The sequence below is a fragment of the Symphalangus syndactylus genome, chromosome 4 (genome assembly GCF_028878055.3).
Source record: "Symphalangus syndactylus isolate Jambi chromosome 4, NHGRI_mSymSyn1-v2.1_pri, whole genome shotgun sequence".
Classification (NCBI taxonomy): Eukaryota; Metazoa; Chordata; class Mammalia; order Primates; family Hylobatidae; genus Symphalangus; species Symphalangus syndactylus.
The window spans coordinates 159256501-159278267 of record NC_072426.2 but is presented as its reverse complement, the minus strand read 5'-3'; the positions used below and the strand labels follow the sequence as shown (position 1 = coordinate 159278267).

Genomic DNA, 21767 nt, shown 5'->3' with positions numbered 1-21767 from the left:
TATATTGCAGGTATTGTTCTAAGGGCATCTCTTATGTTGGATTGAATTGTGTTTCTCCAAAAAGATCTGTTGAAATCCTCACCCCGGGTACCTCAGCATGTGACCCTGTTTGGAAATTGGGTCTTTACAGATGGCATCAAGTGAAAATGAAGTTCTTAGGGTGGGCCCTAATCCCACATTTCTGGTGTCCTTATAAAAAGGGGCAATGTGGACAGAGAGACTGTACCCAGGGAGGATGGTGTTTGGAGAGGGAGAGGTGGCTCTGTAAAGCAGACAACACCTGGGGCTACGAGAAGCTAAAGAACCAAGGAATTTTCAGAGGGAGCACGCCCCACCCACACCTTAATTTCTGACTTCTGACCTCCGGAACTAAAAGACAATGCATTTCTGTTTCTCTAAGCCACCCAAACTTGTGGTACTTTGTTACAGCAGGCCTAGGAAAGGAATTCCACATTTCCACTTCACCGTGGCCCTAAGGGATAAGTACTATTGTTAGCCCCGCTTTCCAGGTAAAGTAACTGAGGCGCAGAGGTGAGTTGCCTGAAGTCTTACACCACCAGGTATACTGGAGCCAGGATTTAAACCAGGCAGCCTGGATCCCGAGGCTCAGCTCTTCACCACTGCAATCTACTAACACTTGTGCAACCAGAATGAACCAGCACTCCACGCGATTCCCAGCACTCAGGAAGCCCCCAGGAGAAGGAAGCTGCTGGTGTGACACTTGCTATTATGCAATCTGTGAAGCCTCCACCCTCGAGGACAGGATGCATTCAGGGGAACACGTCAGTCCAGGTGGAAGGTCTTGGGGCTGAGCCCACTGAGGAAGTGCTTTACCTGGGACTCTGGAGGGGTGAAGCTCATAACCTAGGGCCAAAGGCAGAAATCTACTTTCTGGACACTTGCTGATCAGTTTAATTACAATAGTTCCCAGTCCTTGGCCACCTCCTTTGTATCTGGAACTAAATGCTTTACATTTGCATCTAGTCTTCAAGATAACTCCAGGAGATGGAGAATATTATCTCCATTTTGCAGATGGAAGAACTAAGATTCAAAGTGGCTGAGTGAGGAGGCTGAAGCCGCACAGCTATGAAGAGGGCAGAACCCCAGTCCCAACCAGGTCTCTGACTCAGCATCCGCCCTCCCCCACACCAGCACCTGCTCCCCTCCAGGCAAGGTGTTGCCTCATCAGTTCACCAGGGCTTGCCATTTTAATACAAATGAACTCATAAGTCAGGCCTGATGCTGAGACTCTCAGCGAAGTAACCACATGGAGATGCACAGATCTCTGGAATGCCAGACATTCTCTTATCTCTTGCAATCAATTATCATGCACCAAAGTTTAACTGTAAATACCTCTAAGGAGGTAATACTCTCAGACTAGGGATATCAACAAAGGAGATGGTAATGTTAAGCTTCCTCTTCCTCTGGAAAGAAGCCAGCTGTGGAAAGAGAGGCTCCCAAAGTTCTGAAATCAGGGGGTCTCAAGATAATGGATACATTTTAGAGACTGAACGTACATATGCTATCTCAAATTGACATGGTTACAAGAAGTAACTTTATATATTCGATTCGGAGCCAAGCAGCCAGAAAATGTTAAATAAGTCAGACATTCCCACTAGTAGGTTTCCTTTAGTACTTTTCCTTGAGCATTTGGAGGTGTAAAGATTAGTTTAGACCCTGCTTAGATTAGTGAACTTTCAAATAACTACTTTATAACCAAGAGACTTGAAAGAATTAACAATGCGTTGCTCAAAGTAACTAACTTAAAAATTGAAATTTGCCTTGCAGATAACCTCTGTTGGGAAATCCATTTTATTTTTTTAACGTGTTCAAAGACAGACTTTGGATGTTAAAGAAGTGGTTTCCAATGAAATATGCACGATTGAGGTGAAACGAAAGCTCACAATTTGCACATCCTTAAAAGCAACTCCTGATGTATGTGCCAGACACAGTCATCGTTAGATTCTGAGACACAAATATTGTAAGGCTGAGATAATGGGCTTTGATTATAGTGTGAAGTGTAGGGATTGCAACAAAAATAACCCCAAAAGAGGAGACATCTTTGATTAGGAACATTCACACTCATTGTTTTGAGGTCATTGGACTTAAAAATAAATGCATTGCTTTATGTTTCTGCAGTGCCTGCCAGCTTGGTGCAATTATTTAACAAGTAGAATATAGAAAAGGAAACAAAAATAATTTTCCTGCATAAGGACAAAAATGTGAGCCCTGAAGTTTTGACTTAAACACTTTTTACTTTTAGAAAGCTAATTTTTAACAAAGCTCAAAGAAATTTCCTGACAATTCAATTCCTCTTCACCGCTGTGCAAAGTTGGAAAAGAGCAATAATTAATTACTGCATTGAAAATGAAATCTCTTTTGAGGCACACTCCCATTTTATTGAGTTCTTATAGAGGCTTCTCAAAAGATGGTAGATATTCGGAGGGAGGAGCTTCTTACTTGGGGCATGTCTACCTCCATACAGGAGAGTCAGCCACCCTGTCCATCCTGAAGCACCTCTGTCTTCTGGCTCGTGATAAAGGTTCCTTTTCCCACCCACTGGTCTCCCTCCTCTCCCCAGTGACCAGGTTGGCTGCGTTCCTCACACTCGTAGGTGATGACTTTGGCAAAAACCAGGCTCCACCTGCAGGTGGTGGGAGTACCCCTTTTATGTTCTCTTCCCGTGTCCTCACCCAGGGCAGAAATTCTCCTCATGCCAGGGGCAGAGACACTGCACTCATCCCGCAGCTGCCCCACCTGTGCCTGGGGCAGGGGTTGGGAGGTAAGGATAGGAAATTTAACTCAGTAAAAAAAGCACATTTAGGATAGCTTTTCTTTCTTTATTTTTTGAGACGGAGTCTCACTCTGGTGCCCACGCTGGAGTGCAGTGGTGGGACCTCGGCTCACTGCAACCTCCTTCTCCTGGGTTCAAGCGATTATCCTGTCTCAGTCTCCTGAGTAGCTGAGAATACAGGCATCCACCACCATGCCCGGCTAATTTTTGTAGTTTTAGTAGAGACAGGTTTCACCATGTTGGCCAGGCTGGTCTCAAACTCCTGACTTCAGTGATCCGCCCCCCTTGGCCTCCCAAAGTGGGATCAAGCTTTTCAATTGGAGTAGAACTTAGAATGGCCAATGAGTGATGATTTCCAACAGAAAAGACTAGTTACCAAAATATTACTGGATCAACTTTTAATGCCAGGAATTGATGGAACCCAGCTCTTTAGGAGTATGAACTCATCAGGGACTTGAACAGCTCAGTCAAGTACAAACCCATCAGTCAACCATCCCCCGCCCACTTTTTCTGAGGGAAAGAAACAAGTGGAAGCAAGCTCATTTTCGTTAGCTTGGTTAGTTTTGCTTGTCGTTGCTAGAATATGTGAGGTAGGTATGATGCTGGCCTGCCCAGGTTCATGGCCTCGGGCCAGGTGTGCCCATATAGAAGTGAGACCAGCCTCCCAAGTCTCAGGAGTTAACTTCACAGCAGCCACAGCTGGTTTGTCCTGATCAATGATCACTGGTGGTCTGCATATCAACAGATGGTGCTGGGAGCAGACACTGGGTCTCATTCAATGATTCATGTCTATAATCCTCTTTGGGTGCTCTTCGCATAAAAGCTGTTGAAAGATAATCTGCCTTAGGGATCAAAGAGCAACTCAAGCGAGCTGCATCCTTCGGATAGTTTCCGAGTCCAAGCAGTAGACTCCAGGGGAATAGGGGAGATTTTTGAGTTAAAAACAGAAGGAACAGGTAGGATGAGAACTGGCAGGAACCGAGGACCTGTGAGAACCATGTGGCCTAAGTGGAAGGAATTTTGGAGCCCAGCAAACCAGAGTTCAAATCCCATCCCAGCCACCTCACACGACTCACTCCACTTTATTGAGCCTCAGTTTCCTCCTCTGAAAAATGGAGATAACCATATCTTTTTTCAGAGTTAAGTGGTTTCAGGTAGGGAAAGCTTTGGCACCATGTGTGGCGTGGAAAAGGCCAATCCTATCAATCCAATGGGCCTTTTAAAAGGCCACTTTGAAAAATGGCACTTTGAGGCAGCCGTAGCCGCAGTGCTCAGAACAGAGAAGCTTGAGGTGGATTCTGGCGTTGCCTAGGGAGCGACTAGACCAACATTCCGGTGTGGGCCCAACATTCCGGTGTGGGCAGCGGTGGCGGCCGGCAGGCAGCGAGAGGCAGCCAGCTACGAGGGCCCTCACTCCACGCCGCTCTGGATGAACCCGACGGAATAAGCCGCACCTCCCGCAGGGGCTGCGCCTCCATTAATCCCTAGTTGTTTTTTTTCTTTCTCTCCCCTCTCCTCACCCCCACTCCGAGCCCCGTCCCGCCTTCTCTCTTCGCCAGCGCGGCGGCGGCGTCCAGGTGCGGACCCTCCATACCGGAGCGCGATGGCGTCCAACCCCGAACGGGGGTTGATTCTGCTCACAGAACTGCAGGGGGACTCCCGAAGTCTTCCGTTTTCTGAGAATGTGAGTGCTGTTCAAAAATTAGACTTTTCAGATACGATGGTGCAGCGGAAATTGGACGATATCAAGGATCGAATTAAGAGAGAAATAAGGAAAGAACTGAAAATCAAAGAAGGAGCTGAAAATCTGAGGAAAGTCACAACAGATAAAAAAAGCTTGGCTCATGTAGACAACATTTTGAAAAAATCAAATAAAAAATTAGAAGAACTACATCACGAGCTGCAGGAATTAAATGCACATAGTGTTGTATCAGATCCAGAAGATATTACGGATTGCCCGAGGACTCCAGATATTCCAAATAGTGACCCTCGTTGTTCTACTAGCAACAATAGATCGAAGGCTCCCTTCGCCAGCGGCGGCCGCGCCCAGGTGCGAAATCCATACCGGAGCGCGATGGCGTCCAACCCCGAACGGGGGTTGATTCTGCTCACAGAACTGCAGGGGGACTCCCGAAGTCTTCCGTTTTCTGAGAATGTGAGTGCTGTTCAAACATTAGACTTTTCAGATACAATGGTGCAGCAGAAATTGGATGATATCAAGGATCGAATTAAGAGAGAAATAAGGAAAGAACTGAAAATCAAAGAAGGAGCTGAAAATCTGAGGAAAGTCACAACAGATAAAAAAAGCTTGGCTTATGTAGACAACATTTTGAAAAAATCAAATAAAAAATTAGAAGAACTACACCACGAGCTGCAGGAATTAAATGCACATATTGTTGTATCAGATCCAGAAGAGGTTACCTTTTTTAATCCAGTTATTGAAAGAAGACCAAAACTTCAAAAACAAAAGAAAATTTTTTCAAAGCAACAAGGCAAAAGATTTCTCAGAATTCCTCAAATGAATATTAATATTGCCACTTGGGGAAGGCCAGTAAGAAGAGTTAGTCCTACAGTAAAACATTCTGGCACCTTCAGCCCTGAAGATCCTGTGCCTACTACAGTGCCAGTGGTTGAAGTACACATCCCTAAACTAGCACCTCCAGTTAGTGATTCTACAGTAACCAAATTGGACTTTGATCTTGAGCCTGAACCTCCTCCATCCCCACCACGAGCTTCTTCCCTTGGAGAAATAGATGAATCTTCTGAATTAAGAGTTTTGGATACACCAGGACAGGATTCAGAGACTGCTTTTGATACTGAGAATGACAGAAATACTATGCTTCCAAAATCTCAATCTGAATACAAGCCTGATACTCCTCAGTCAGGCCTAGAATATAGCGGTATTCAAGAACTTGAGGATAGAAGATGTCAGCAAAGGTTTCAGTGTAATCTACAAGATTTCAGGTGTTATGCTGTCTTGGGAAGAGGAAATTTTGGAAAGGTGCTTTTAGCTGAATATAAACACACAAATGAGATGTTTGCTATAAAAGCCTTAAAGAAAGGAGATATTGTGGCTCGACATGAAGTAGACAGCCTGATGTGTGAAAAAAGAATTTTTGAAACTGTGAATAGTGTAAGGCATCCCTTTTTGGTGAACCTTTTTGCATGTTTCCAAACCAAAGAGCATGTTTGCTTTGTAATGGAATACGCTGCCGGTGGGGACTTATTGATGCACATTATTAATACTGGTGTCTTTTCTGAACCAAGAGCTGTATTTTATGCTGCTTGTATAGTTCTTGGGTTGCAGTATTTACATGAACACAAAATTGCTCATAGAGATTTGAAATTGGAAAACTTATTGCTAGATACAGAGGGCTTTGTGAAAATTGCTGATTTTGGTCTTTGCAAACAAGGAATGGGATATGGAGATAGAACAAGCACATTTTGTGGCAATGCTGAATGTCTTGCCCCAGAAGTATTAACAGAAACTTCTTATACAAGGGCTGTAGATTGGTGGGGCCTTGGCGTGCTTATATATGAAATGCTTGTTGGTAAGCCTCCCTTTCCTGGTGATGATGAAGAGAAAGTTTTTGACAGTATTGTAAATGATGAAGTAAGGTATCCAAGGTCCTTATCTACAGAAGCCACTTCTATAATGAGAAGGCTGTTAAGAAGAAATCCTGAGTTGCGCCTTGGGGCTAGCGAGAAAGATGCAGCAGATGTAAAAAAGCACCCATTTTTCCAGCTAATTGATTGGCGCGCTCTGATGGACAAAAAAGTAAAGCCACCATTTATACCTGCCATAAAAGGACGAGAAGATGTCAGTCATTTTTCTGATGAATTTACCTCAAAAGCACCTATTCTGACTCCACCTCAAGAACAAAGGATACTTTCGGAAGAGGAGCAGGAAATGTTCAGAGATTTTGACTACACTGCTGATTGGTGTTAAGTTGCTAGACTCTGCGAAACCAAGCTGACTGACTCCCAAGAAGACCTCTTAAAAATAGCAACCCTTCATTTGCTCTCTGTGCCACCAATAGCTTCTGAATTTTGTTTTGTTTTTTTTTTTCTTAATTGAAACACGTGAAGATTTGTTTAAAAGTACCATTCTAATACTTCTTCAAAAGTGGCTTCTCATTGTACTTCAGTGTAAATATGAGCACCGGGAACAGTTTCATGGAGTTTGAGTGAACGTCGGCCATGAAAATCCATCACAAATACTTTTGGATCAATAGTCTATTTTAAAAAAGAAAGAAAAAACCCACTTTTTAATAGTCCCTAGCTTTGCCATATGCCCGCCTTAAGTGGAAAGAAAATTAATCACTTAACTGTGTTTTACAAAAAGAAAAAAAGGGCTTGGAATGCTATTATTGTTCACACAAAGTATGATTCTGTTTGAATAAGGCAAATGCTCCTTTTTTTTTAAAAAAAGACTTTACTGTACTATCAAAAAACATGGCAATTTGTATACAATTTGAGGCTTGATTTTTTTTAAAAAAAAGAATGAATTGATGTCTTATTTTATAAATGTTCTATAATTATTAGAAAACTTTATATTGCCTTTTTTTATCAACCATGTAACAGAGGCTTATAGCTTTCCAATAGAGCTGCTTGCCAAACAATTTTTTTTTGTTTATTAAACAGTGCTGAAACAAACAAGATCAGCATTTACTTAAGATGTTAAGAATGAGGATTTTTAATCAGCTAAACCAAGGTATTGTTACCTGCATGCATTCCCAAAGTCTAGATGCTCAGTATGTTCAGTCATATGTTCCAGAATCAGTGAACTGATCACCCCTTTTGTGATATTCACTCTACATCTGCCAACCTAGTTCACCTTGGTTTCGTGTCTGCTGTAGAAGGGAACTATAACTTGGTTAAACCATAGGGATTATCATTGTATAGATGCTGTGAGCATGTATATGTGCAAGTTTTAATGTATTCTATGTTGTAGGCTTATTATTTAATTCTACCACTTCATCACTTTTGTACGGTGGCCGAGCAGACACCTCAAACTCCAGCATTTACATTAAGTGCATTTGTACATTTTAGGCCACTGGATCCAGATTTTATACTGGCAGTTATTGAGGGCAAAGGCAATATATTGTAACAGAATGTATAAATATTTTTGATAAAACAGTCTATATTTTATAAAAAACTGAATTATAACACTAAAGCTGTACCTCAAAAGTCTCAACAAAATTTGATGAAAAATTTTATACAACTCTTCAAAGGATCCATCTATGGCTTTTTATACTCTTCTAGGGTTGTCTTTTTGCAAACCATGACTTTCCACTTGCCTGTAGTTTTTTGTTCGTTTTGGTTTGGTTTGATTTTATATTTTTTTCTCCTAATCTATGACTTTATTGTTTTTTCTTAGTTTAGTAATAGCATCTTTGATCTTGTGCTTAGCATGTTAGGGTCATTATACCTCAGGAATAGCAAGCTGTTAAGTAACCATACTGAATTAACTATTTAATCACAGTGAGCTCATCTCTTGAAAATTGTTCAGGTGTAAATCTTATGAGAAACATGAAAAAGCACACTGATTTATGGAGAGTTGAGCTAAAAACATTTATAAATATTTGCTGGGATGTTTTAGCAACTTTTCATTGTACTCTGAGAACAATGAAAATTGTCCAGAGATCATTTATATTACCTTCCAAATTGTTTATTACCCAAGATCCTTTGGGAGAAAATCTTATAGAAAGGGGGAACAATACGTGGCTTAAAGTTATTTTAAAATGCCAGTTAATTTCCTTGGCAAAGGACAATAGAGGAACTTAGCTTAATTGTCTGGCTTTAATTTAAACAGTGTTAATACAACATTAAAACACTAAATACTTTTGAGGTACAGTCTGCTCACTTTTTCGGTTCTCAAATAGCAAAGAAAGTAATGTCTAAAATAGGCTTTTGGCATTAAAAACTGACAGCATTTTGTAACTACACAGTGTACAGAATTTTTTTTAATTGAAGTCAAATCACTAAAAAAATTAGAAGGCAGGGTCTATTTACACAATTAAGCTGAAGAAAGCACTAATTTTTTGTAGTTTAAAATATATATATTTTAGTCAGATTTAAAATTTTAAGCTTTATAGAGTGTAAATATCTTTTGCTATTACTGTATGTGTATGTGACAGCTCAAGCACTTCGTAAAGAAATTTGGATATTTTAGAATGGTACACTATGCATTCAAATGAAATGTGCCTTTCACTATGTCATTCTAAAAAAACAAATGTTTTTTGTCATAAATTATCACAAATGCACAAATTAAAGTCTATATAGATTGAAATTTGTAAAAAAAAAAAAATAAATAAATAAAAAATGGCACTTTGAAAAATTCTCTTCTAGGGAGGGATGGGGCCGGACAGTCCATTTCTTACTTGATATCTACAGATCATTTGCAGAGGAAAAGTCTCAAATCCCCTTGCACCACTGCACTCCAGCCTGAGTGACATTGTAAGACTCTGTCTCAAAAAAGAAAAGAAAACCCCCTTGAAAAGCAGCACCACGTTGCATCTGCCTTGCACAGGAAGCTGGAAGGTTTGCACGGGGGTGAAAGTCACAGGCAGAAACTGCCGGCGGGGCTCGGGAGGGCTGGGAGCGAGCCCTCTGAGCCTGGCCACGCTGGCCCGCCACTGCCCTCTGCTGGCGGCTGCGGTCATCACCACCGCCCGCAGCCGTCCCCGAAGTGCGCCGAGAGGCGCCAGGCTGGGCCAGCCTTGAATTCTGTGTTTGCTTCTCCCGGTTTGAAGGCCACCTCCAGGATTCGCAGAAATCTGACAGCTGCTTGTGACTGTGCTGAAGACCCCGAGAATGCAGGCAGAGTCCGCCGGCCACGCGCTGCAGCAAACGGGCTGCAGCAAACGCGAGCCTCGGGGCCTTGAACCTGGAGCCGGGGCCTTGCCTGGGCTGTCCTGGCAGGGAGTCTCGTGCTGTGCCCCCCCGCCCCCGCTTCCTCATTCCCCCACCCCACCCTCCTAACCCTTGTTGTGTTTCATTTTCCCTTTTAGGATGTGTGCTTCTTATTTGGGATTTTATTATTCTTGACCCCAGCCCTTTCTTTCCCTCCTTCTCTTAGTTCTTCTTTTGGTTAAGTTTATGATTTTTTTAAACCACAATTTGTAATGGTCACTGCAGTGGACGTTTAACTTCGAACACCCCTTTGTTCCTCGAAAGGCGAAATTCCTCCTGCACCCTGCATGGCCCATTCAGGAGCGTCTGTGACCCAACCTTTCTGGCTCTGGGGAGAGGGCAAAGTGTGGCATCCAGCCCTAGCCAGGCCAGCGAGGAGCCGCGTTCCTGCCACAGTGACTGTGGCTCCAGGATCCAGGCTGGGCAGGAGGATTCTTCATGCTGGAGGAATCCATTCCTCTCGGTGGCCGAGCTGGGAAGAAATGTCCCCATGTGAAGACATGGCCCTAGGAAGAGACGCTGGGGCTACAGCCAGGGCCACGGGGAGGGCAGCAGGGGAGGGTGAGTTCTGCTCTCCTGGCTCCTGCCTCACTCCTGCTTCTTTTTTCAGGAGCCACCAGCCCTCTCTCTGCCTGGAGTAGCAGGCCTGGGATTTCTGTCACTTGCTTCCTTTGCCTGTCCCTGGCTCCTCTCTCTGCCGTCTTCACATTTCTGGCCACCTTGCCCTCCTCCTCTGAGCTCACAGCTCCTGGCCTGGGTCCTGGCTGTGGACGGCACCAGTTTAGAGCCACTATAGATGAAGGCTCCGGGCCGCAGTCCGGGCTTCTGAGCACTGGGCCTTAGCCGCCTGACTTTGCCCCTTTCTCCAAGGCCAATCACCGGTGGCAAATCTCACAAGCGACTTCGTGTTAAAAGTGATGACTACCTACGTTTACCTCTCCCGAAGAGCTTACATTTAGCTTAAAAATTATCTATTATGAAAATATTCGAATGCACAAAACAGTGTGATAACACGGGACAGGGCTCCGTCCTGGTTTCCCGTGTCTTCCTCCCCACACTGGAATATTTTTAGAGCAAATACCAGACATCCCATCTGAAGTCATAAATACTTCTGTGCCTGTCTCTAGTACTGAGGGACTTTTAAAAAAACATACTCTTGTTATCACACCCAACAAAATGAATATAACTATTTCATATTATTCAATACCCCGTCCATGTGGAGTTTTCGCTAGTTATCTTTAAAATGCCTCTGTGAAATTCGTTTATTTGAATCAGCATTCAGGCCAGGCAAGGTGGCTCACGCCTGTAATCCCAGCACTTTGGGAGGCCAAGGCTGGCGGATATCTGGAGCCCAGGAGTTTGAGACCAGCCTGGGCAACATGGTGAAACTCTGTCTCTACATGAAATACAAAAATTAGCCGTGTGTGATGGTGTGCACCTGTAGTACTAGCTGCTCAGGAGGCTGAGGCAGGAGAATCGCTTGAGCCAGGGAGTTGAAGGTTGTGGTGAGCTGAGATTGCACCACTGCACTCCAGCCTGAGTGACAGAGTAAGACTCTGTCTCAAAAAAGAATAGAAAAAAAAAAAAAGAATCAGCATTCAAACAAAACCCATGCATTTCTTGAGTGTCTTTTAACTGATAATGGTTCTCCTCCATTTTATTAATTCTTGTCTATTTATTCATGGAGGGAACTGGGTCATCTGTCTGAAAACATCCCATATTCTGGATTAGGCTGATTGTATCCTCTTGGTGCCGTTAGCATGTTCCTTAGTCTCCTGTATTTCTTGCAGACTCCTCGTTTGATCTACAGGTCTTAGATTCAGGTTCCATGTGTCTTAGGCAAGAATCCACTACACATGGTGCCATGTACCTGCTCTCGCATCACACCATGTGGCTCGTGGTGTCTGTTAAAGTGGATTGGTGGGTTTAGATGGTGTCAGCCTAATCTATCCACTGTGAAGGTTCCTATCAACCTGCATGTAATGGTTTTAGCAACCACCGATAATCATCACCTACATCTGTTCCTTTTAGTCACAAAATCCCTTCCCAGTAGAACTGTTCTCTGAAACAGGCAGGTTCTTTTAGGCATGTCTATTTGGCCTGTATACCCCTTACATTGAAGTGAGGGGGCGGATCAGTTATCTGTTTCGGTGTAACCGACAACCTCAAACCTCAAGTGGCTTAAACAATAATCATATATTCAGCTCACAAATCTGCCGTCTGGATGGAGCATGGAAGGGAAAGCTCCTCTCTGCTGGATGCAGCACCAGCAAGGGCAGCTCAGAGGCTGGGGTAACCTGACACCAGAGGGCTGGAAGGATCTGCAGGCAGTTGATGCTGGCTGCTGGCTGAGACCTTAGCTGGGTTGTCAGCAGCTGCATCCACCTGTGGCCTCTCCATATGGCCACCTGGCATCCTTACAGCATGGTGACTGTGCTCCAGGCATGAGCACCCCAAGAAAGCAAAGAGAACAGGCTTGGCATTGATTGTGACCTAGACCCAGAAGTTACATGGCATCACTTCTACTGCATCCGTTGGTCAAAGCTGTCACAAAGGTCCACTCAGGTTCAAAAAGAGGGGACACCACTTGATGGGGGAACGTCAATGTCACAATATAAGAAGAACAAGTAGAACGCGATTTGTTACAGCAGATTTCTTTGGAAAATACGATCTGCCACCATGAGACAACAAATTCAAATAGTGAGGGGGTAAGTGTCATGAGCCAGACACATCACAGTTGACATACATTTGTCACAGCTTTATCTAAGCCATTTAAAGAAGAAACTATTCCAAGACCATGGCTGTAGTTTAGCTCCACTTCTTGCCTTGATAGAATTAATAGACATATTGACATAGTTATTTAAAAACTTGTGTGTTCACGTAATTTGTTAGTTACAAAAACACTGATTTTTTTTCAACCTCAGTGTATCAGGCACGATTCGAGATGCTGAGATAGAGCCGAGAAGAAGACGGACAGAATCCCTGTCCTCAGGAATCTTGCTCGCGGGCGGGAGAAGACAGATCATGAACACGTAAGCTAAAAGACAGGACAGTTTCAGGAAGTGAGGTGCAGTCGGCAGTGGAAGTAACAGTGGAGAGTGTGCCAGGGAGGTGCAGCATTGGCTAGGGGGCCGGGAGGGTTTGGAGGGGGCAGTGAGATGACGCTTGAGTGGTGGCGTAAACAATGACGATGACACACCCATGGGAAACCTGGTGTGACAAGAGTGTCCAGGGCGGGAGGGTGGGAAGGAAGAAGTGTGGGAAATGGGGGAGCTGGTGTCGCAGAGAATGGCAGAGCCAGTGGTGCGGCGCACTGTCGGGAGGGGTTAGTTTTTCCTCGAGGCATAATGGAAAATGCTGGCGGGTCTTCCTTTTAGAAGGGTGCCTCCAGGGACTTCTCAGGATGGGAGGTGTTTGGAGGGGAAATCTTATTTCTCACCCTTAGTCTTCCACGCAGGAGACAAATTCAGCCAACACCTGCCTCCTGAAGAGCCTCCAACCTCTGGCTAGCAGTCCAGCCTCCATCATCCCCCAGCACCCAGCGACGCTCCTCTCCCCCAGTGACTTCAGGTTGAGGCGACTTTGGCAGGAAACAGCTCCAGCCCCTCCCTGCAGTCTGAAGGGTAATGCTGGCAGCCACGGGGATGAACTGAGCAGGTCAGGATGGAAGCAGGGCGACTTGGGAGGACATAAGGCGGCCTGGACCGGGGTGAGCAGTGGGCGCAGTGAACAGTGGCTGGGTTCCAATTTGTAATGACTAATGTGGGTTTTTTTCTGCATCTTCTCCATTTCAGTTTAAGGCCCACAGAAGGCTTATAAAAAGTAATATGACTTTAAAGGATTTGACGTAGTCAAAATGATGAAAGTGGAAAATAATGCAATCTCACTTTTTTGGCTTTTTAAATTGTGATGTACAAAAATAAATAGTTCCTGAGTGGCATGCATACCAGCTAGAGGAAATGTATGTTTGTTCACCGTTTGTGGCAGGAGCAACAGAACGATATTTATCCAGGGTTTTTTGTTTGTTTGTTTGTTTACTTGTTTTCACTGAGACGGAGCCTCTCTCTGTCACCCAGGTTGGAGTGCAGTAGTGCCAACTACAACCTCCGCCGCCGGGGTTCAAGCAATTCTCTGCCTCAGCCTCCTGAGTGGCTGGGTCTACAGGCGCCCGTCACCACGCCCAGCTAATTTTTTTGTATTTTTAGTAGAGACGGGGTTCCACCATGTTGGCTGGGCTGTCTCAAACTCCTGACCTCAAATGATCCACCCGCCTCAGCCTCCCAAAGGGCTGAGATTACAGGCATGGGCCACCGCGCCCGGCTATCACGGGTTTTAAAAGTGTTCATTGGCCGGGCGCGGTGGCTCACGCTTGTAATCCCAGCACTTTGGGAGGCCGAGGCGGGCGGATCACGAGGTCAGGAGATCGAGACCACGGTGAAACCCCGTCTCTACTAAAAATACAAAAGAATTAGCCGGGCGTAGTGGCGGGCGCCTGTAGTCCCAGCTACTCGGAGAGGCTGAGGCAGGAGAATGGCATGAACCCGGGAGGCGGAGCTTGCAGTGAGCCGAGAGGGCGCCACTGCACTCCAGCCTGGGCGACAGAGCGAGACTCCGTCCAAAAAAAAAAAAAAAAAAAAAAAGTGTTCATTGGAGCCTTGGACCCAGTAACTCCACTTCGAGAAGCCTAACAAAAGAAGGAAATCGAAGGTGGGATTCAAGAATATGGATGTTCAACACGATATTGGAAACAATCTGAACATGAAACCAAACACAAACGATGTATTAAATTCTGCCCCCTTCATTCCTGACCTGTTATAAATGGTGCAAGTTTCCATTTTCCAATCTTTCTAAGGTAGTTCAGGTACAATTACTTGAGGCAGAAGGTTGAATTCGACGACCAAGAAGGTCTAAGGGAAATGTTTTTGTGAAATAAATTTTTTGCCTACGTGTAGTTGGTGCCCAGAATGTTACTCTGGGGTTTACTATTCTCCCAAAAGAGCCAAGTGGCTAAATTTGAAGAGTCTGAAAGTGTCTGCGGAAAGAGAATATAGTCTTTCCATTTAGGTGTTGGCAGGGGCATTGTGGGAATCTTACTTTCAAATTACAGAGTCCAAGTTGAAAGGGTCTTAGAGATATTCTGGTTAAAACACCCACCCACTTCTGGAGTATCTATTGTTTTCCAGGCACTGGTTAGGTATGGAGAATAGGAGGGCACGATTCTAGTGCATAAGGGCCTTACAGTGTAGCACTGGGCATAAGAGAAGTATGAAACACGTCACCACAGGCTGAGTGTGGAAATGCCAGGTCAGATCAACAGTGAGTGAGGAGGTGGGCGGGAGTTCCATCCCGGGGGGACACCTGGTGGGTCAAGTCTGGGAACACCGTGGATCGTAATTCCCAAACCTCTGAAGGAAAGAGATGAGAAGGTCTCAGACTCTAGAGAAATGCTAAGTTAGAAATGATAAGAAATGAGGCCAGAAGAGGCAAGATCTGATGCCACAGCTTTACTAAATAGTGAAAAAGCAAGCTCTTAGAAGAAGTGCCAAATCATTTTTTTTTTTTTTTGAGACAGAATCTCGCTCTGTCACCAAGACTGGAGTGCAGTGGCGCGATCTCGGCTCACTGCAACCTCTGCCTCCCAGGTTCAAGTGATTCTCCTGCCTCAGCCTCCCAAGTAGCTGGGATTACAGGTGCCCGCCACCACGCCTGGCTAAGTTTTGTATTTTTAGTAGTATAGTTTTTTTTTTTAAATAAATGGGGGCATCAGTGAACCAAGCACTCAATGACAGAAGAAGAGACGAGACCTTGGTGCTTTAATCCCATGCCAGGCTAGTGAAATAGACAACTTCAATAATCTATTAAATGACAGAGTAAGTTATTTCAACTTTAGAAGCCTATTTTGAAGCCTAAGTTATTTCAACTTTTGAAAGAAGGAAAGGAGGAAGAAAGGAAGGAAAGGGAGTGAGGGAGGGAAGAAGGAAGCAGGGAAGGAAGGAAGGAAGGTAGGAAGGAAGGAAGGGAGGCAGGGAGGGAGGGAGGGAGGGAAAAAATGACTGGAGGGGAATGAACCAAGACAGAGGGCTTCCTATTGAAGTAGGAATTAGGATAGTCCTCATGCCAGTAAAATGTGGCATTTTGATATTCCCCACACTCAGAGTTCACTTTCTTTGAAAGGTGAGATGCTCTTACTGATGTGCTAGATGCGGTGCTAGCGCAATTCGAGATGGTCACAGCTGGACTCACTCAAGGTCCTGGCAATAAACAGGCTTCGCAGAGTTTAAGTCAGGGGCTTTTACAAAGGTGTGGGCCGGGCTGAGGGGAGCCAATGGCATGGCGAAGCAACCCAGGAGGAATGGCAGCAGCAAGCCATTACCACCCACCCACTCAGCTCCCCGGGTGGTGAATAGCAAGGGGATCTGCCTCTCCAGCCACTGTCCTAGAGGCCATCCCTCAAGGTCACCCTCTGAGGCTCAAGGCAGGCTGGAGAAAGCAGAGGAGGGCAGACAGGCAAACAGAGGCTCTCCAGCGCAAGGGCCAGGGAAAAGCCTAAGACGTGGATTTTTCAAGAAAATCGTGTTGATCACTTGAGCAAGGGTCTTTCACTAAATATCAGAGACCACACAAGCTGAGCGTCCCCTGGACAAGTACTTGTGAGCTTTGATGGTATCACACATTCTCAGGAATGGAAGGGACCTCAGGTGGCCTCCTAGTCTCATCCCCTCCCTGCAATTTCAGAGGTGAGGAATAACTCCCTGCCCTTTGTATATATTAGGTGTGAAAGGCTTGAGTGTGTGCCCAAGGCCACAATTCCAATAAGCGGTGGGTGGGGTGGAGAAGCAAAGGGAACGAGGATGACTTGAACCTGGACCTCCTGGCTTCTCACATCATGCTCTTTACACTTCACTTTCCATGACAATAACGGATTTATGGTTACAGTTGGACTCTGGAATATGAAACGTGTGCTGATTTCAAGGTGAAAGCTCTCGGTTTAAAAAAGAAAACCATTTTATTCACGTCTCCAAATATATATACAGAAAAACAACTGCATAGCTGGTTATCTCGCTGAACAATCAGGCTCTGCAGCCGATGAGGAATTCCTCAATTGCATGAACGCTTTCTTAATTCCGGTGTATAACCACCTTTAGAAAGTGACAGTAATCTTTAATTTGTAATGCATTCGTTTTATTTCTCTGAGGCCTCTGTGTGTTTCCATTAGGCGACAGTGGTTGTGACTACTAGAGATCAAAACAGCTGGCAGAAAAGGGAGACTTGGGGTTACATTTGAGGCACATCGATTTAGTCAAAACATGGGGATATAAGTGGGGCTCACCATACACTAAGAAGGATCATGGAAATCGTTCTTTTCTAACCTACAGGTTTTTGCCCAGAGGCAGCATTCAATGGAGCGCCGAGTCCAGAGTTGCAGGCAGGCCTCTGGGGCCACCCGCTGGAAGCCTGGGTTATAACAACGTGTGACGGGCACAGGGACCTGGGCTGTGGGCATCCTGTCTGCCTCTGGGAGATGGTGGCTACGGTGGAGAGATGACAGAGGAGTTTGGGTTGGGGTCTTCTCACTTTCTAGCTGTGGGAATTGAGTCTAATCCTCAGCTTCTCAAAGCCTCACTTTTTCTCTCTCTAAAATGGGATTCATAATACTCATCTGGCTAGATTGCAATGAGCGTTAAAGATAAAAGTGGTCGATGCACAGGTGACGCTTGCTATATTGCAGGTATTGTTCTAAGGGCATCTCTTATGTTGGATTGAATTGTGTTTCTCCAAAAAGATCTGTTGAAATCCTCACCCCGGGTACCTCAGCATGTGACCCTGTTTGGAAATTGGGTCTTTACAGATGGCATCAAGTGAAAATGAAGTTCTTAGGGTGGGCCCTAATCCCACATTTCTGGTGTCCTTATAAAAAGGGGCAATGTGGACAGAGAGACTGTACCCAGGGAGGATGGTGTTTGGAGAGGGAGAGGTGGCTCTGTAAAGCAGACAACACCTGGGGCTACGAGAAGCTAAAGAACCAAGGAATTTTCAGAGGGAGCACGCCCCACCCACACCTTAATTTCTGACTTCTGACCTCCGGAACTAAAAGACAATGCATTTCTGTTTCTCTAAGCCACCCAAACTTGTGGTACTTTGTTACAGCAGGCCTAGGAAAGGAATTCCACATTTCCACTTCACCGTGGCCCTAAGGGATAAGTACTATTGTTAGCCCCGCTTTCCAGGTAAAGTAACTGAGGCGCAGAGGTGAGTTGCCTGAAGTCTTACACCACCAGGTATACTGGAGCCAGGATTTAAACCAGGCAGCCTGGATCCCGAGGCTCAGCTCTTCACCACTGCAATCTACTAACACTTGTGCAACCAGAATGAACCAGCACTCCACGCGATTCCCAGCACTCAGGAAGCCCCCAGGAGAAGGAAGCTGCTGGTGTGACACTTGCTATTATGCAATCTGTGAAGCCTCCACCCTCGAGGACAGGATGCATTCAGGGGAACACGTCAGTCCAGGTGGAAGGTCTTGGGGCTGAGCCCACTGAGGAAGTGCTTTACCTGGGACTCTGGAGGGGTGAAGCTCATAACCTAGGGCCAAAGGCAGAAATCTACTTTCTGGACACTTGCTGATCAGTTTAATTACAATAGTTCCCAGTCCTTGGCCACCTCCTTTGTATCTGGAACTAAATGCTTTACATTTGCATCTAGTCTTCAAGATAACTCCAGGAGATGGAGAATATTATCTCCATTTTGCAGATGGAAGAACTAAGATTCAAAGTGGCTGAGTGAGGAGGCTGAAGCCGCACAGCTATGAAGAGGGCAGAACCCCAGTCCCAACCAGGTCTCTGACTCAGCATCCGCCCTCCCCCACACCAGCACCTGCTCCCCTCCAGGCAAGGTGTTGCCTCATCAGTTCACCAGGGCTTGCCATTTTAATACAAATGAACTCATAAGTCAGGCCTGATGCTGAGACTCTCAGCGAAGTAACCACATGGAGATGCACAGATCTCTGGAATGCCAGACATTCTCTTATCTCTTGCAATCAATTATCATGCACCAAAGTTTAACTGTAAATACCTCTAAGGAGGGAATACTCTCAGACTAGGGATATCAACAAAGGAGATGGTAATATTAAGCTTCCTCTTCCTCTGGAAAGAAGCCAGCTGTGGAAAGAGAGGCTCCCAAAGTTCTGAAATCAGGGGGTCTCAAGATAATGGATACATTTTAGAGACTGAACGTACATATGCTATCTCAAATTGACATGGTTACAAGAAGTAACTTTATATATTCGATTCGGAGCCAAGCAGCCAGAAAATGTTAAATAAGTCAGACATTCCCACTAGTAGGTTTCCTTTAGTACTTTTCCTTGAGCATTTGGAGGTGTAAAGATTAGTTTAGACCCTGCTTAGATTAGTGAACTTTCAAATAACTACTTTATAACCAAGAGACTTGAAAGAATTAACAATGCGTTGCTCAAAGTAACTAACTTAAAAATTGAAATTTGCCTTGCAGATAACCTCTGTTGGGAAATCCATTTTATTTTTTTAACGTGTTCAAAGACAGACTTTGGATGTTAAAGAAGTGGTTTCCAATGAAATATGCACGATTGAGGTGAAACGAAAGCTCACAATTTGCACATCCTTAAAAGCAACTCCTGATGTATGTGCCAGACACAGTCATCGTTAGATTCTGAGACACAAATATTGTAAGGCTGAGATAATGGGCTTTGATTATAGTGTGAAGTGTAGGGATTGCAACAAAAATAACCCCAAAAGAGGAGACATCTTTGATTAGGAACATTCACACTCATTGTTTTGAGGTCATTGGACTTAAAAATAAATGCATTGCTTTATGTTTCTGCAGTGCCTGCCAGCTTGGTGCAATTATTTAACAAGTAGAATATAGAAAAGGAAACAAAAATAATTTTCCTGCATAAGGACAAAAATGTGAGCCCTGAAGTTTTGACTTAAACACTTTTTACTTTTAGAAAGCTAATTTTTAACAAAGCTCAAAGAAATTTCCTGACAATTCAATTCCTCTTCACTGCTGTGCAAAGTTGGAAAAGAGCAATAATTAATTACTGCATTGAAAATGAAATCTCTTTTGAGGCACACTCCCATTTTATTGAGTTCTTATAGAGGCTTCTCAAAAGATGGTAGATATTCGGAGGGAGGAGCTTCTTACTTGGGGCATGTCTACCTCCATACAGGAGAGTCAGCCACCCTCTCCATCCTGAAGCACCTCTGTCTTCTGGCTCGTGATAAAGGTTCCTTTTCCCACCCACTGGTCTCCCTCCTCTCCCCAGTGACCAGGTTGGCTGCGTTCCTCACACTCGTAGGTGATGACTTTGGCAAAAACCAGGCTCCACCTGCAGGTGGTGGGAGTACCCCTTTTATGTTCTCTTCCCGTGTCCTCACCCAGGGCAGAAATTCTCCTCATGCCAGGGGCAGAGACACTGCACTCATCCCGCAGCTGCCCCACCTGTGCCTGGGGCAGGGGTTGGGAGGTAAGGATAGGAAATTTAACTCAGTAAAAAAAGCACATTTAGGATAGCTTTTCTTTCTTTATTTTTTGAGACGGAGTCTCACTCTGGTGCCCACGCTGGAGTGCAGTGGTGGGACCTCGGCTCACTGCAACCTCCTTCTCCTGGGTTCAAGCGATTATCCTGTCTCAGTCTCCTGAGTAGCTGAGAATACAGGCATCCACCACCATGCCCGGCTAATTTTTGTAGTTTTAGTAGAGACAGGTTTCACCATGTTGGCCAGGCTGGTCTCAAACTCCTGACTTCAGTGATCCGCCCCCCTTGGCCTCCCAAAGTGGGATCAAGCTTTTCAATTGGAGTAGAACTTAGAATGGCCAATGAGTGATGATTTCCAACAGAAAAGACTAGTTACCAAAATATTACTGGATCAACTTTTAATGCCAGGAATTGATGGAACCCAGCTCTTTAGGAGTATGAACTCATCAGGGACTTGAACAGCTCAGTCAAGTACAAACCCATCAGTCAACCATCCCCCGCCCACTTTTTCTGAGGGAAAGAAACAAGTGGAAGCAAGCTCATTTTCGTTAGCTTGGTTAGTTTTGCTTGTCGTTGCTAGAATATGTGAGGTAGGTATGATGCTGGCCTGCCCAGGTTCATGGCCTCGGGCCAGGTGTGCCCATATAGAAGTGAGACCAGCCTCCCAAGTCTCAGGAGTTAACTTCACAGCAGCCACAGCTGGTTTGTCCTGATCAATGATCACTGGTGGTCTGCATATCAACAGATGGTGCTGGGAGCAGACACTGGGTCTCATTCAATGATTCATGTCTATAATCCTCTTTGGGTGCTCTTCGCATAAAAGCTGTTGAAAGATAATCTGCCTTAGGGATCAAAGAGCAACTCAAGCGAGCTGCATCCTTCGGATAGTTTCCGAGTCCAAGCAGTAGACTCCAGGGGAATAGGGGAGATTTTTGAGTTAAAAACAGAAGGAACAGGTAGGATGAGAACTGGCAGGAACCGAGGACCTGTGAGAACCATGTGGCCTAAGTGGAAGGAATTTTGGAGCCCAGCAAACCAGAGTTCAAATCCCATCCCAGCCACCTCACACGACTCACTCCACTTTATTGAGCCTCAGTTTCCTCCTCTGAAAAATGGAGATAACCATATCTTTTTTCAGAGTTAAGTGGTTTCAGGTAGGGAAAGCTTTGGCACCATGTGTGGCGTGGAAAAGGCCAATCCTATCAATCCAATGGGCCTTTTAAAAGGCCACTTTGAAAAATGGCACTTTGAGGCAGCCGTAGCCGCAGTGCTCAGAACAGAGAAGCTTGAGGTGGATTCTGGCGTTGCCTAGGGAGCGACTAGACCAACATTCCGGTGTGGGCCCAACATTCCGGTGTGGGCAGCGGTGGCGGCCGGCAGGCAGCGAGAGGCAGCCAGCTACGAGGGCCCTCACTCCACGCCGCTCTGGATGAACCCGACGGAATAAGCCGCACCTCCCGCAGGGGCTGCGCCTCCATTAATCCCTAGTTGTTTTTTTTCTTTCTCTCCCCTCTCCTCACCCCCACTCCGAGCCCCGTCCCGCCT

At 45.2% G+C, this 21767-nt stretch overlaps 2 protein-coding genes across 7 annotated transcripts in view; one reads left to right on the top strand and one right to left on the bottom strand.

Moving 5' to 3' along the window:
• TLR3 (toll like receptor 3) overlaps positions 1-21767 on the bottom strand; it is a 137624-nt gene that overhangs the window by 49928 nt on the left and 65929 nt on the right. The gene's annotated exons all lie outside the window — the stretch shown is intronic.
• LOC129480189 (serine/threonine-protein kinase N2-like) lies at positions 4371-6956 on the top strand. The gene is made up of 2 exons (XM_063637122.1): positions 4371-4823; positions 5028-6956. The coding sequence occupies exons 1-2, from the start codon at positions 4398-4400 to the stop codon at positions 6741-6743; spliced, it is 2142 nt and encodes a 713-aa protein (XP_063493192.1). The 5' UTR covers positions 4371-4397; the 3' UTR covers positions 6744-6956.